The sequence below is a fragment of the Cavia porcellus genome, unplaced genomic scaffold (assembly GCF_034190915.1).
Source record: "Cavia porcellus strain 051 isolate PalLab524CR breed Dunkin Hartley unplaced genomic scaffold, mCavPor4.1 scaffold_8, whole genome shotgun sequence".
In the NCBI taxonomy this organism is placed as follows: Eukaryota; Metazoa; Chordata; class Mammalia; order Rodentia; family Caviidae; genus Cavia; species Cavia porcellus.
The window spans coordinates 25,480,934-25,497,188 of record NW_026947491.1 but is presented as its reverse complement, the minus strand read 5'-3'; the positions used below and the strand labels follow the sequence as shown (position 1 = coordinate 25,497,188).

At 33.6% G+C, this 16,255-nt stretch overlaps 1 protein-coding gene across 4 annotated transcripts in view; it reads left to right on the top strand.

Annotated features, from left to right (window-relative positions):
• Window positions 1-14,940, top strand: part of Ergic2 (ERGIC and golgi 2) — a 40,599-nt gene extending 25,659 nt beyond the window's left edge. For all 4 annotated transcript variants that reach the window (XM_063254488.1, XM_003466796.5, XM_023563787.2 and 1 more), the window contains 7 exons: window positions 632-727; window positions 5,113-5,168; window positions 5,972-6,070; window positions 11,231-11,328; window positions 12,671-12,833; window positions 13,509-13,591; window positions 13,749-14,940. In XM_063254488.1, the coding sequence (XP_063110558.1) occupies window positions 632-727; window positions 5,113-5,168; window positions 5,972-6,070; window positions 11,231-11,328; window positions 12,671-12,833; window positions 13,509-13,591; window positions 13,749-13,811 (658 nt within the window). In that variant the 3' untranslated portion in view covers window positions 13,812-14,940. The remainder of the gene's footprint in view (window positions 1-631; window positions 728-5,112; window positions 5,169-5,971; window positions 6,071-11,230; window positions 11,329-12,670; window positions 12,834-13,508; window positions 13,592-13,748) is intronic.
• The last annotated feature ends 1,315 nt before the right edge of the window (window positions 14,941-16,255 follow it).

The following is a 16,255-nucleotide window of genomic DNA, read 5'->3' as shown; positions in this document are numbered from 1 at the left end:
ATATTTCTGTATAAAATATTACGTTTTAAGATCAAGGTGGTTGCATTTATTATTGTGAGGACACATACTGTAACTTTTGGTTAGGAATTTTTTTTATTTCTCTTCTTTTTATTTTTCTTTTATAGGTTAGAGTAGTTGATATTAGGAAATATTATAAACATGAACATGATACTTAAGAAATACAGATTTATGTTTCCTTGAAAAATGTCACCATCTATTTGAATTCAGACATTATGCCCTTTTCTTACCTGAATTTTATTTCCATCCAATCTTTCCTCCTACATTACTGGAAATAGATGAAGAAAACATATTTTTGTTGGACTAATTCTTTTGTTTTAATTTTCCTCCTGTCATTAGACTTAATCCTCTGGTTAGATTTGAAAAACCACAATATTAGATTTGTGTAAATATAGTAGATAAGTTATAATTATGTAATTTTGTTTTTTTTAAATGCATGTTTTTTTATAGTTATACAGATCTCAGTAAACTGCTATTCCAGATTTCACATTTAGGATATAACCTAAAAATTTTCTAGGGATTCTTCCCCTCTTCTACATGCAGTTTTCTCATGACACAATTGTAGGTATATTGAATATGTTTTAAGTAATCTTAATATATGCTGTTTTAATAGGGAAGCCAATTCATCGCAGTCTCCAGATGCATGCCGAATTCACGGTCACCTCTATGTTAATAAAGTAGCTGGAAATTTTCACATAACTGTGGGCAAGTATGTTCTTTTTCTCTTACTGAAAATGATGTAGGCAAGGTTGCTCTTGGTTAAAAATAAAGTCTTATTCAGATAATATTAATTGCTAACTATAAAGGACTGCTAAGATGTTCTGTATTTGTATTTTCAGATTGATGTTTGGTGCTTCAATCACAGGATAGAAAAGACTACTAACTTTTAAAACACACATTCGGCATTCATGTCATATTTTAAAGTCTAGGTAAATGTTATTTAAGACCTATTCCTTGCTAAGTTTTAGTTGTTGGAGAGTGCCACTAGACATTTTATTATTTTTTATTGTTGGTGGTATGTTACTAGTTTTCGTTGGTTTAGTCTTTTGATAGTCCTCATCAAAAGGCAGTACCTTGGGGCTGGGGATTTAGCTCAGTGGCATAAGCACCTGCCTTGCAAGCAGGCGGTCGTGAGTTCGATCCCCAGTACCGATAAAAATGAAAAAAGACATACACACACACACACACACACACACAAAAGGCAGTACCTGACTAATTCTGGGCATGTATTTTGATAGTTAGAAATTAGTAGGATCTGGAATTAAGTTGGGTACAAGTTAAGAGAAAACATCCTGTTACACCCATCTTTATGTGTAGCCTAGAAATTAATAAAGGCATGGTAAATTTCTAAATGAATAAATAGATTACATCCCTTCCTCCCTCTCTTTCACATAGAGTTGTCTAAGGCATTGAGTACTTTCTGTGTGTGAAGTGCTTAAGAGTAAAATACTGGAAAATGATGAAAAAGGATTTTTGCCTTTAATACTGACATTCCGTAAGAGAATTCAAACTTTGAACAATGAATACACTAATAATTGTTAATTATGGCTGTATTTATGCTGTGAAGGAAATGTATGGCTGATATGAAAAGATTGTATGTCAGGGTTCTTGACCTAATCTGCTAGTCAGCAGAGGCTTTATTGACAAAAATCCTTGTATACTATTTGAGAATAAGAATTTAACACTCTTTAAAGTGAAAGAGTCTACAGCAAGAAAAAAAGTGGTTGAAGTTTTTTTTATAGAGATAACAGACTTGTATGAAAGAGTATTTCAGTGTTACAGTGATCAAACCTTTTTTTTTTTTTTTTTTTTTTGTTTTTTTTTTTGTTTTTTTTTTTGTTTTTTCCCCTTCTGTTGTACTCTGTTTCTTGAAAATTCCAACTTTGTTTTCTGGTTATTATTGCCTGGCTGGATTCTGCCTATTCCCATCTGTTACTAAGAACCTTGGGATTACTAGATATTGTAGAGTTAATAAATATTAGTTGGCTTAAAGAAATACAGAAGATTTTATTGTACTTTTGCACACAAATAGTATCCTCTTCCAAGAGGGAAACTGACAAATACGGTATGTTGTGTACCCCCTTTCCAGTTTTACTTCTTGCCCAGGCAATAATTCATGCTATCAGTAAGAAGCCAAATAGAGAAGCATTTGGTTTGTAGCTCATCAACTTAGCGATATCCTGTCAACCTACCACTAATGTTTTCTTGATTTGTTAAGTTGACTCCTGATTATTTTGAAAATTTCATAATACCTCTCAAACAGTGCCATTCCCAATTGTACTAAAGGAATAAAAGAATACAGTTTCTAATGTGTATTTTAATATGCAACTGCTTGAATATGAATCACTAGAAAACATAAAGATATAGGTAAATGCTTGCCACTTATGTATAGAACCCATAGTATACTGAGATCTAATTTCCTCTCAGATATACCATATGAGTGGCATCTCTGTTGATGAGATGGTAATTTGAAATAGCTAATGACTCTTTAATACTGTAAACAAAGCAATATGATCTTAGTTTTGTAGAAAGCCTAGCATGTATTGAAGCTGAAACAAGTGTAGCTAAGTTCTAGATTCAGGTGATTATAAATGAGTTTTCACATATCAACATGAACATCTCTTAAAGCCCTTGAAGGTCACGTGAGATATGGGCAGTTTCTTTGTGAGATTGTTGATCTTTTTGCTGGATGCCTTGCTTCCCTGGCCCCATTCTCAAATACCAATAACAATCTTTCCCCAATAATTCTCACAATCAAAAATACCTGTCTCCCACCCCTACCAATTTTCAGAACATGTTTTCCACTGTAAAATCATTTGGATTACATTTTTTGCCTAATGGATTAGAAAATACAAGATACCAGAAAAGAAATAAATAAGTTGAGAGAATATAGCTTCCCTGTGTGAGGTTTTACAGGCATTAGAGGACTGCTGGCATCTGTAAGGGTTGTTTTAATTTGATTTTTAACTTTTAGTTTTTGAAGGAAGGTGCCTGCTTTTATTATTATTTCCTAAATTTACAAGTATGTTTTAACTAGTAAAAAAAAAAAAAAAAAAAGTACATTTCAAAACAGATCTGTTCCTCCCAGAATACTATTCTGTGTTGTACAGGAGACCATTGAAGTCATACCCAGTACTATAATGTGAGTAGCAGTGCATGTTGGGATAATGGCATCAGTGGGGATTGGAATAACCTATGACAGTAAATTCTCTTTTTAGTAGTGAGTTTGAGGATATATATATATATATATATATATACACACACACACACACACACACACATATTTCTTCTTAACGTGTAAGAGATGCTTTGCTGTATAAGACTTTAGTAAACTTCATGTTGAATATTAACATATTTCCCTAACACATCTCAAAACTGGTAGTCACAAAAATTTAAAAAATATACTAAAGAGAATATTTAATAGAATTTCTATACAGGAATAAAAAATGAAAATGAGGTTGTAATCAAAGTTAAGTTTGTGTCTGATTGGTTAGCCAGATAAGAAAAACAGTGTCCTGATAAGTTAATGAAATCATGTTTGAGTGCAGCAGCTGAAAAAATGTACCCAGAGATAGTAAAATTTCTTTAGGTAGTTGACTCCATAATGAAAATGTTGTACAGCTGAGGATGTTAATGGCAGGTGCAGTGGGCAGTTAAAATGCAAGGCAGGGGCGTCAGAGTGATGTGCTAAGCAGCTGATGCATAGGTAGATATTAACAATTCTATTTTTATTTGAGGAGTCAATGCTCAGTTTAAAGTGATTGAAGAATTGCTGTCTATGCTTAGCCTGCAGGTAACAACTTAAGAAAGCTTTTTTTAAAAGAAGTTGAGAGAATACAAATTTCAGTACAATGTAAAGTAGAGTCGGCTAATACATGTTACAACTGATCAAGCAGAAAAAGATAACTTGGATAAATTTTCCAAGTATGAAAATGTGAAAAAGCTTTAAGAGTCTTTGGTTAGCCATTTTTCATCAGCAGTACTTTGCAGAAAGTATTTGAATTGGTAATGGTAAATAACATTTGCACTCACAAATTTAAATACTGTCATTTCCATAAATTTTTGTTATGGAGGCTGAAATTTCCAAATCGACGTAAAAATACATAGCAGTTTGGCTTAGCAGTGAAAAGGATTTTAATTTTTAGTTTTTTAGCTGATGGGAAAATGGAAATTTTTCTGAAGGAGTATATACCAGCTGCCATTTTCACTGAACACTGAATAGCTTTGAAGTTAAGTTTGGTGCACACTCAGTAATGTTTCTTAATGTAACGTTTCTAAAATTATAAGGCAAAACATATATATCAAGTAATGTTATGTGATCTTGAGTGGTTTCTTCTGTTTTTAATACTTTAACAGCTTTGTTGTTAAAAGTTAAAATAGAAATTGAGATCTTTATTCTCATGCTTGGATATATGTTCTTATCTAAAGGGTATAGTCCAAAAACGTTTTCAGTCGTTGATGAAAACGCAGGTGAAATTTCTGTTTCAAAATCTATTTAATTGTGCAATTGAGGGTATTCTAACCTAAGTTCAGAGTTATTAATCTGGAATGTAATAACATGTTTACAGGCAAATACTAATAAATGCCTTCTGATCAGTTAATATGCCATTTCAGAAATGGTTATGAATTTATGTTTTCGAAGTTGAAATTTGTGAAATTTCATTACAGATCATCATTAAAAGATAAACATTTGTGGTCAACTTTGAAATAGGAATACTGTCTCTAAACCCCACTAAGCGAAATATAGTTTCCTGTCAAAATACTTGTTAGAATACAGGCATTCTCAGTTATTACTATTTTGAGTTTCATCAATAAAATTTGTGACAGTCTGTATCCTCATTATATAACTAACTATAATATCCTTGATGTTAAATGTTGGGGCACAAAGCCTAAAATATTTTCTATGTAGTTCTTTATAGACACAATTTGCCAGCCCTGGTTTATTGCATTGCTTAGATGACCAGACTTGCTATTTCATCATAGGCCAAATGTTAGTTTGCACTGCAGTTGCGCAGCTTAGGAAGGATTCACTTTCCAAAGGTGGTTATTTATATGTTTAAGCATTATTTCTTCATATTGTTTTTTTCCTTCCAGGGCAATTCCACATCCTCGGGGTCATGCACACTTGGCAGCACTTGTCAACCATGACTGTAAGAAGCTCTGAAATTTTTTTAGTGTAGATGTTCTTAAAAAAATGGGGTTAGTGCAGGTACAAGGTAGGGCTTTGAAAGGAAGTTATTTTAAAAACAGATTCATCCAAAGGAAAAAAAATTATTACATTTATTGACTGATACACTTCCTGTTAGCTTTAAGCTACCTGTATTTGTATGTGATCCTAGTTCAGATTTGTTAGGGGCATGGAGGTTGGTATACTTTCTATCACTTTAATCATTTCAGTTAATTTTTATAGATAATGAAGAGACTATATTTGAAGTTTATTTCATTTTGTAAATCTAAATGAACATATCCACACATACAGTTTGTTTGGCGTAATATTGTTATGGGATTTATTTCTGCAGTCTGCTATAGAGCACAAAATAAATTCTGTTAAAAATCAGTTTAATCTCAGCAGTGCTATATATTAAAAATATAATCAGCTTCATTATTTGTTTATAGGAACATTACAATTGTTCTCACAAGAGTGTCCTATGACTAGGTGATGTTTGGGATCAGGAAAGATGTATTTTAAGACTGTCAGGATTAAATACAGTATTTTGAAGAAGTTAATTTGTATTTAATTATAAAATTTGAGGTATAGCACTTTTTCAGAATTATTCTGATATATTTCTCATTGATAAGTACATTTCTTACCACAGGGCTTGTGGTACTACGTTATTATACTTGCAGAATATAGATATTTTCATTTGTGAATAGACAAGTATGTAAACCAATCTGTAACATGTAGTTTTGAATAATACAATTTCTGAACTTAGTTGTTTTTTTTTCTTTTTAGCTTACAACTTTTCTCACAGAATAGATCATTTATCTTTTGGAGAACTTGTTCCAGGAATTATTAATCCTTTAGATGGAACTGAAAAAATTGCTGTAGATCGTAAGTATTTAGTAATTACTCTGGGATGCGCATGCTGGAAATTGTTAACCCTAATACTGTATGTGTTAAATAATCTTCTTAACCTTGTATAGATAATTTTTTTAAGTGACTGATGAGTGAAACATGTGGAAAGAATCTGTCTTAGCAGTGGATGAAATTTGAATGTTAAAAATTTGAGTTTTAGAACAGAATAAAAAATTAAGAATTAAAGGTAGGTAGGCAGGAAAAATAGAGTGTAAGTATTGTAAACATATGAAAGGTTAATATGTTACTAGGACATAATTGTATTTGTTGATGTTTACTAAATAAAGAATTAAAAGAAAGTTTTAATATTGTAGGAAAACTTTTCTTCTGTTTAGGTTCCAAGTTCTAACGTGCACATGTATTGTTGTAGGAACCTCCCTGGAGAATTTTACAAACATAAGAAACCTAGAATCTCTCCAGAGTGGCTTACTTACTAATATTGTCATATAGTGTTTTTCAGTGGTTTTTGTTTTTTTTTTTTTTTTAATCTACTCCAATTAAGGATTGTTTTCTACATTTTGTTGCAAGTACTCTAGCTCATGTTTTCTGGAGTTTTGATTACCTTCAGTCTCCTTAGTCATATTGTGTGACATGCCCTACCTCTTGGGTGATAGATGGTGTCCAATGCTTGCTAAGCTCCTGGGAACTCTGGCTTCTCCATGACAATGAGTATAATTTTCATTAATGTAAGTGGATATATTATTGTCAGGATTATAATAGTCTGTATTTTAGGTGTTAGGTACATTAATGATGCTTCACTTCAATTATTGGTTCACATTCATGAGTATTTTAAGTTTACATGGGAATGTTTCAGTTAGTGAAAATTAATGAAAATAATTTGGAAATGTGTAATAAGCATCCTGTGAATTGTAAATTTTATTCAGTAGAATCTTGTCTGCAATCTGAATATATGTTTATTTTATGCTGAATGCAGTACATGCTAAGAGGTGCTCATTTGAAAACATGTTGGTCAGTTTTACTTCAAGATACTAAAATGAACTGTGAATTTTTGTACAGATGTTCCTCTAAATATAAACAAGTTGATTTTCAGAAGGTTGTTTTTAAGTATACCTCCTACTAAATTCAGAGACCAAGAGTTAGAGTTATATTATGAAATGACTCCTGGTAATTGTGAGTGATTACTCAAAATTTTAAAGCAAATGTTCTTTTTTTCCCTCCTCATACATTAATATATTCCATGGCACCTCTCTTTCTGGAAAACAAAACAAGAAAGGTAGTTAGAAACCTTGGCATCAGGTGATTACTGTCTGCCTCATGGTCTCTAGAAGTACTGCGCTTTGCTTGAACTACAGTGTCCTTTATGCTGTGCAGATGTAGGCAGATCTGCAACCTTTGGAACAGTCTACCCCTTGGAACTGAAAGCAGCTGCATTTTTATCCATTGTGGTTAGTGAGCTCTTCAGCAGAGAGTTTTCCTGATTTTTACATTAGACAAACCTTGAGCAGTCCTCTGACCACAGCTTATTAGAGTTTCAGTTTTCCCTTTTTACTTGTTTGAGCCTCATGGGTCACTATTTATTACTTTGACATTTTGCCCTATATGCGCAATATTGTGATTTCCTATATCCTTCACATTCCCTGTCTGATTGTTCCATCTGTGTACAATTCTGGTTGATACTTTACCACTCTGTTGTATTTTTTTAAAATAAATACTTGATACTTTAACCTTTTTCATCTAATAGTTTCAGCTCTGTTTATGTGACATGATAAAAATACTAGATTAAGTAGTTCAGCGTAAAAGAACAGTGTGCAAAAGGCAAATCTGAAGACCATCCTCAAATTATAAGATGACAATATTTTGCCTAATATCATCTGTGAGAATGTTTAAGACATTAAGTTGATATTAACATTAGAACTGGTCAAAAAATACATATAATTGAAAATTACAGTGTTATGTGTAATAGGAAATTTTGTATCTTAAATAAGATACAAAATAGGCTTGGCTTTCTTTTACTAGGCATTTAGTTAGAGGTTTGTTCCTCGCTTTCTGTCCATAGTCATATTTTTTCCTCCTCTATTTTACATAAGGTAGTGATAAGAGGTAGAAATCTTGGATTGATAGAAATAAAAATTGGTTTGTCTAGAGCAAAAGGCTAAGCACACACAAAAAGTATATATTATATGGTTCTGTCTATGTGCAACTGTAGTATAAGTAAAAGTAATTTGGTACTAAAAGGCAGGTCAGTGGTTAGAGTAGTGTCTAATCCAGTGGTTAGTGGAATAGGTAAATTGCTAAGGGTATGAAGAAATCTTTTGAGGTTTTGAAAATCTTGTATTTTGCTTTGGTTGTGATAATATGGATGGAGATATTTGTTAACATTTGAAACATACATTTTAATCTATGCATTTCATTACGTATAAAGTTGATTTTTTTGAAAGTTCATTTGTCCAACAGCTGTTTATTTGAAAGAATACCTTATTTATTAGTTTCTGTTGGAGCCATCAAGTACCCAGTGCTCAAAGGCAACAGACATAGTTCTTGCTTCTCAGTGAATACACATTTTAACAAGGAATGAGACATTGTCTCCACCCTAGGTAATGATAAATGTGAGGACAAGTGACTGAAGAAAATGTAGGAGATTGCTTATTATAGGAGAAAGGAAATAGGAAGGGCTGTATACTTGAGAAAGATGACCTGAGTGAAGAAGTGAGTCAGGTAGTAGTCACTATAGAGTGTTGTAGGCAGCTTTATATTATTATTATGAAAAGAAATAATCTGCATTCATACCACAGTTGGATAATGCATCACACATACATCCTTTTATGCTGCCAGCTGGCCAGGTAGCAAGGATGAGGCCTCATGTTATAGTGGGTAGATGTGTGTATTCTGATGGAACACAGGTAAATCTGACATCTGAGTCAGGGATTGTTGGAGCTTGATGAACTTCTGGTGATCAGATAATCTAGCCTTCTAAAGGTCTCAGACTGACCACTCATAAACCAGAGTCAGGTCCTGCTGCAATAGTGGTGTATAGCAAACCCTCAGCCTTACAGGCTTAATATGACCACCTTTATCTTCTCTTTTGTGAGCTGTAGTAGGAGTGTGTGTCTTCCATTCTCTTGCTATAGTGACCGTGCAAGACATCTTTACTTTTAAGTGGATGGTAGCGGGCAAGCAGTTTGTATGGGTGAACCGTGACGTGGCAGTCCCTAAAGCAAGATAGCAGAGGAACCTGAACCAAGTGAGCAGAGAAGTGGTCTCTACTTGTAGTGAGCCATGACAGTGAGGAAGAAGGCAGGGAAATTTTGAACAAATAACACAATTTACCCCATCTTTCACTCTTGATCAGAATGATTCTCTTCTGCATGTAAAATACATTTTATTCCTGATGTTTCTTCAGCCAAGGCACCAGACTTGATCTTTATCAATTCTGAATGAGATTGCTTTGAATCTAGAGACCTATGAGCTAAACAGTTGTGGCCCCCCCCCCCACTCATTACGTTTCAAGAGCATATATTGTGAAATATACTAAATACTCTCTTTCAAAACAGGGAAGAATATGTACCAAATATTCAGCATCATAGCAGTTTTGAACTCTCACCTGGACAGATGTGACATTTCCCTGCTCAGGGATGTAAATGTCCCTTGCTGAGGTCCTGTCTGCTCCTGGGCAGAGCACTGTTTTATGCACTCCTGGGCCCCACAAGTCCTTTCTCTTCTCTGTGGCTCTTGGCTTCATCCTATGAAAGTGGACCTACTTTTCCATATACTTTTGGCTCTATCTAGCTAAAGCATTGGAGACACACCTTTCTTAGAATTAAATACTTTTTCTTTGCCTACATCCAGTTGGAGACCTGTGTGCTTTTAAATTTCCAACTTAAACTGTTTATGAATGCAGAAGCTTTGTTTTCATACAGCTCCAGGTACCAGAAGTTGAGGAACTGTTAAGAGACATGCCTCATTATCAGCTAAGTCTAGGGTCTCTGGGCTTGTCAGGTTTCCTTCTGGTCTGTATCGCTGCAAAGGAAGGTAGATTCTACCATCCAGGAACCTTGGCAAATACAGAGGGAAGAAATGTGAACAGATAGTAATACTGTCATTCACAGCCCATAGTTGCTACAGATGTTTTGTTTGTTTATTTTTCTGGTACCAGGGGTCTAATTCATGACCACACACTTGCCAGGCAGGGGCTTACACTGAGCTAAATCCCTGGCATATTTTGTTTACTTCAGGTTTGTGCTTGCTTTGTAAAAGATTTGCTATAGGGTTCATGTTAAACAGTATGCGAGATCTTAACACAGTAGTCTTGGCTGGTCTCTATTCAGATAGCTGGGGTCTTTGTGGAAATGCAGCCTCATGATTAGTAGATAAGGGGGTCGGGGAAGAGGCCTAGGTTTTCTATTATAAAGAAGCTTCCTGGCTAGCCCTTTAAGTATTTAAAAACTCCACAATAAATACTTTCACATTCTTATATTTACATATACTTTCTTTTCAGTGGCGAGTGCCATGTGTGAAGTATGGGTTTTTAGTTCAAATATAATGACGTCCATTGCTTACCTAATTAGACTAATTCTGATGTTTTTACAGTAGACGTAGGCAATGAAGAAATTTTATGTTATTTGATCTCTTGCTTGTCTAAAGTTAGTCATTGGTAATATATTGCTATTTGTAGCTTGTATTAAACCTAGAGAAGCCTCATGACTACAAAAATGACCCTTTTGATTATGTGCTAATTATTGAGTAATCCAATTTGTTTAGTTATCTTTTTGCTCTAGTATCAGTTCCTTATTCAAAGTCTGGCTACTTCATTAGTATAGCCTAAGATAGTAAACCTAAAAATTGTGATGGTTATGCTGTGGTAATTTTATTTTACTTTTATGGATCTTTGTACCATAGAGAAGTGGACCTTTATTTTTCCATATTTCCTATAGGGGTGATAGTAGATTATATGGGCTGTTTACTAAGTCGCTGATTTGTCTGTTTAACATTTTGTGTATGTGCATGCATGTGCTGTGGACTTGTTTTATCAGGTATAAATATTATTTTCATTGGGTTTTTTAAAATTGTTTTTTATTTCAGTTGGAAAATTAAGTCAATGTATTTAATCAGTTATATTTGGTGGTAGTTTTGTTGCTATTAGATTGAAAAAAAAACACATTTTGTTTTTGTTTTTAGACAACCAGATGTTCCAATATTTTATTACAGTTGTGCCAACAAAATTACATACATACAAAATTTCAGCAGACACACATCAGTTTTCTGTGACAGAAAGGGTAAGTTGAAACTTCAGTGGTAAAAATTTGTGTTTCTTTTAGCATTTTAGTCTTCTGGGTATAAGATAAGATTGGAGTTTTAGTTGATGTCCTTCTCCATTTTAGAATTTGTGAAAGTTTTGCAATGAATCAGCATTTTTATTTTAAGCTAGAAATAAGAAATGGTATTTATGTTTCTGGAGCAGTTAAAAGTATATTAATATTGTAATGTGTTTCGTTACAGACTGGTATAAAACGTGTGGGTAATTCTATATCAGCCCACAGATTTAGAGCCTGCTCCCTGCATAATACTTTGTATTCATCTAATGAGTGTTTAGAAACCTCAGGATAAGAGGCTGGCTTTGTGCATAATGCTGACAGTGAGGGGCATGGTTTTATTTCACAAATGTATCTACTCTGGGGTTGTATTTTTTTATTTTTATGTTTAAGAATGGTAAATATTCAAAAGGTATCCAGAAGAATTTCAAGGCAAAATTTAGTGCTTTTTAAAATTTACTTTTCTATATATAGTTTTCTTTTGATGTTTTTGCAAGCCTACTATGACCAGTAGTTGTAGAATGTTTCCTATTCTTCTGAAATTAGATATTATTTTTATGGGTGAAGTATTATCTTTTCAAATGGATATATGTGCATACACGTACATTTTTTTTTTTAAAAGCTAAGATGTATGTAAGAATGTACTGTACTTACTAACATTATGTAGAGAGATAGTGTTTCTCACCTGTAAGTTTGACAAACACCTGGAAGACCATACAGTTGGCAAGGCTTTGGGGAAAACAGGTATACACATATTGCTCTGGGAATGCAAAATGCCATAATCTCTGTGCAAGGAAGTTTAGCAGCATCCTCAGATTGACCTGTGCCTTTACCTTTTGAACCCACAGACCCTCTTCTGGGACTCTTTTCTCATAATGAGAAAAACACAAAGGTATTATGTGTATGAGGATATTCTTTGTGTTGGACAAGACTAGAGACAACCTGTGCTCTGTGAAGTAGAAGGATGCGCCAAATAAGAGGACGCTTCCTATATCCTGACCTGAAATTATTTCCACATTATGTTTTAAAATAACAAAAATAGAATAGAAAGAAAAAATGTAGTAGAATCCCAGAGCATTTGATCTTTGGAGGGATGTATTTTTGTAGATAGAACATCTAAAATAATTTGTATTTCACTTTTTAAAAAAGAAGTGGAATACTGAGTTCGTAAGTTGCAGAATAAGGGAGCAAGGAAAGCAAGGACTGACCTTCACTGGACCAGGAGCTCAAAGTCAGTTATTATCAGCCTTTTGTTACCTAGATGCCCATTACTGAAACAGTTCCTCTGCCGTTTCCCTGCTTTTAGGAGCGAATCATCAACCATGCTGCAGGCAGCCATGGGGTCTCGGGGATATTTATGAAGTACGACCTCAGTTCTCTTATGGTGACAGTGACTGAGGAACACATGCCATTCTGGCAGTTTTTTGTAAGACTCTGTGGTATTGTTGGAGGAATCTTCTCTACAACAGGTTAACATTTATTTCCTTGTCTATTTTCTAAAAGTGTTTATTACACTTAGGATGTTTCTGCTTAAAGAGACCAAAAACATGCACATAAATATAACTAATCTTAAAATATTAAGTGATTTGAGAGAAATTATTTGCTGAGCTACAAATAAATGTCCTGAGTGAACAGAAAGAAAAACTTCGAATTGAGTACAGGGTCTGTCATTTACTTGAAAGTAACCTTGGATGTCATCTCTTCTGAAATTTTCTCATGTCAAATTATTTTCTTACTTTAAAGTGTAAATTTTCCTTTAAAGGTGGTTTTAGTTGTATACTGTTAACATCATGACTTACATGCAGTGAGTGAAACTAGATTTTTCAATGGTTTTGACTTTCTGACCAAGACTCTGGAATTCTCTCAAAAATTATTTGAAGCACTGTAATCATGAAAGTTTGAGTTAAGGGCAGAAAAGAAACAGTTGTAAATTCCTAGGAATTTTCTGCATACTTGTAAGTTTTAGATAGTTCAAATTTTACTTTTTATCTTTGGTTCCTATTTTAATTATTTTGATTATTGGAAGTTGTTAATGCAAAACTACGTTGCTTTCTTCCATAGTCTTTGTAGTTCATTGGGTTTTTTTTATTTTTATGTAACAATTTCAAAAATAATTAAAAGCATAACCTTATTGTTTATTACAGGCATGTTACATGGAATTGGAAAATTTATAGTAGAAATAATTTGCTGTCGTTTCAGACTTGGAGCCTATAAACCTGTACATTCTGTAAGTTATATTGTATATGGTACTGATCTCTTAAGTAAGAGTATTATTAGATCTAAATAGTTGCTTTTTGTGACCAAAAAGAATTTCCCTAAATATAATCTTTTGTTTAAAGGAAACTGTGAAGAATAAAACTAAGACTTGGCTTTTTCCCTTCCAGGTCCCCTGTGAGGATGGGCACACAGACAACCACTTACCTCTTTTAGAAAACAGTACACATTAGTACCTCCTGAGTGGAGAGAAACTTTTTGCCTGAGACACAAAATCTTTTTTAATAATAAAATAATTGTGCAATATATTCAAAGGAAAAATATGAATGAGAACCTGGAAAACACACTTATTTTAAAAAAAAAAAAAAGGAAAAAAAAAATCCGAACTAGAAACCTTGTAAATGCTGTGTCTGTTACAAAAGTTCTAGAGGAAGTTATGGCGTTTGTAGTGATAAGCCCATCTGGAGTGCTGTTCCAAGAAGGCTCCTGCTGCTTCCCCAGCAATTGGACTGTCAGAGTCAGACCCTGCTGCTTCGTGGTGGAAAACTGAAGGAAGGCGGGGAGCCCACTTATAAAGGAAAGAGCACTGAGAAGTGCACATGTTTGCGTCCTTCTGTTTTTAAAAGATATGGTGTAAGAATAAAATATGTAAAACATGGAAAACTAGTCTAGATTTTAAAAACCTGTGATGAGGTCACGTTGTTAATAAAGGAAAACAGGGACTAGTCCTTGTGTTATAGCCATATCGATGTTAAGCCATATTGACAAGACCATTTATCCAGTACTTCGCTGTTGGGAAGGGAAATAATTTTTTTCAACTCAGGATACTGGCTAATTGTTCAAGGCTTTCCCAGGGACAGTGTGTAAGTGCTATAATATGTAACAGACGTATTGCTTACAGGGTATGTAGTGAAGACTAGGGAGGAGAAGAAAGCACATTTCTAAAACAGACTTAAGTATCCTCATCTTGTCACTATGTTATTGATATTGAGGATCATAGGATTAGTAATGAAAAGATCCATTCTGATAGAAAGAAATGACTAGTTTTTAAAACATAAAGAGAAAGAATATTTTATACATGTGATGAGTGGGAACAGGGTAACTTTAAATGATATAAAAATGTGAGCCAAATGTTAAGTGTAAAAAAATGTCATATCTGACAGGTGCCATATTACAGTGTCCGTTAAACTAGGAAGCTAAATTATGAAAGGGTCATTGCATTCAGGATGCTCAATGTGATCGGTGAATTATATTAGGTTGTGTTGTTTCAATACTGTTTAAGGGATGGGTTTAAATTGCAAACTATAAAAGATTAAAATAATGAGAGGAAACTGCCATTAAAAACTATATTTGTAATACGTATGCCAATATCAGTTTTCATTTGTTACACTTACAGTAGACTAATCACCAGTCAATCCCCACAGTTTCAGTCATTTAGGGAAATAAGGAATCAAAGATCCATATAGGTAATGAAACTAAAAGATCAGTATTTAGTTCTTAGCAAATAACACCAAACAACTAGATTTGAAATGGTAGTTTTAGAATCAAGTCTAATGACATAGACCTATAATTCCAGCACTGTGAGGGTGAGGCAGGAGGATCAGAATTTGAGCTTACCCTGGACAACTTAGACCCTGTCTCAAGAAAGAAAAAAAAAAAAAAGATTTGAGCCATGGTTTCAGTGCCCATCACTGGGGGAGAAATAGCTTAGAGAATGGCATATCATAATTTACAGTTTTTAAATGAAGTTTTGATATTTAAAAGATTTTTAACAAGACAGTACTGGTGACAAGAGTTCATAACAAACTGCTTTGCAATGAGACTTAGGTAAAATGACATTTTGCATAAAACAGACACATCCTTGTTTAGAATGTGCAGTATCATGAGAACCATAAGGTGATACAACATGTTTCCAAAGATTTTTCTAATGTAGGAAATTCCAGTTACTAAGCCATTTCTGGATGGTTTTCAAATATTATTTCCAGCAAAGTTGGGATAGGAACAAATAAAACATTTCTCTAGGAATTTTAATTAAAAAGAATTACTAGTATCTTAGCTACTTCAGACTGAATGCTGGGACTCAAATTCAATCATTTGGGTTTTTTATTGAAATTTAAGATTACTTTCAGAATTATAACAAGTATTAAAAATAATTATTTTATACTTGGTTTTTAATTTTCATAAATGCTATGTTACATTTTTAATATTTAGCCCATTAAATCTAACTGTAAGGGTATTTCTTTAAAGTAAGGTCCTGCTTTGCCATTAACTTCTGTGTCAAATATTAAAAAAACTTGTATTTGAAAACCTGAAGTTTGTAAGGTCCTAGCTTTGGCACTGAAAGAATTAAAACTATGCAGGATGAAATAGAATCACATCGTAGAGTTTGCTAGGAATTTTTAGCCTCCCAAGTATTTCTTTTCCATTTTCAAACGCACTTAATGGACCTATTCACCCTGAGGGGCTGGCTCTCCAGCTAGATCTGTACAAGTGTCCTTTTCATTAGGGTATTCATAATGTCTGTTATGTATATGCTCCAGCCTACATACCTGAAAAGCCTACATATTTTAAAGACCTCGAATTTGCAGTGTATTTTGAACTGTTATACATTGGCCTATACAGAAGATAATAAGTCTTTGAGGAGAGTAATTCACTGCTGCAGTGTTTGTACACTTCA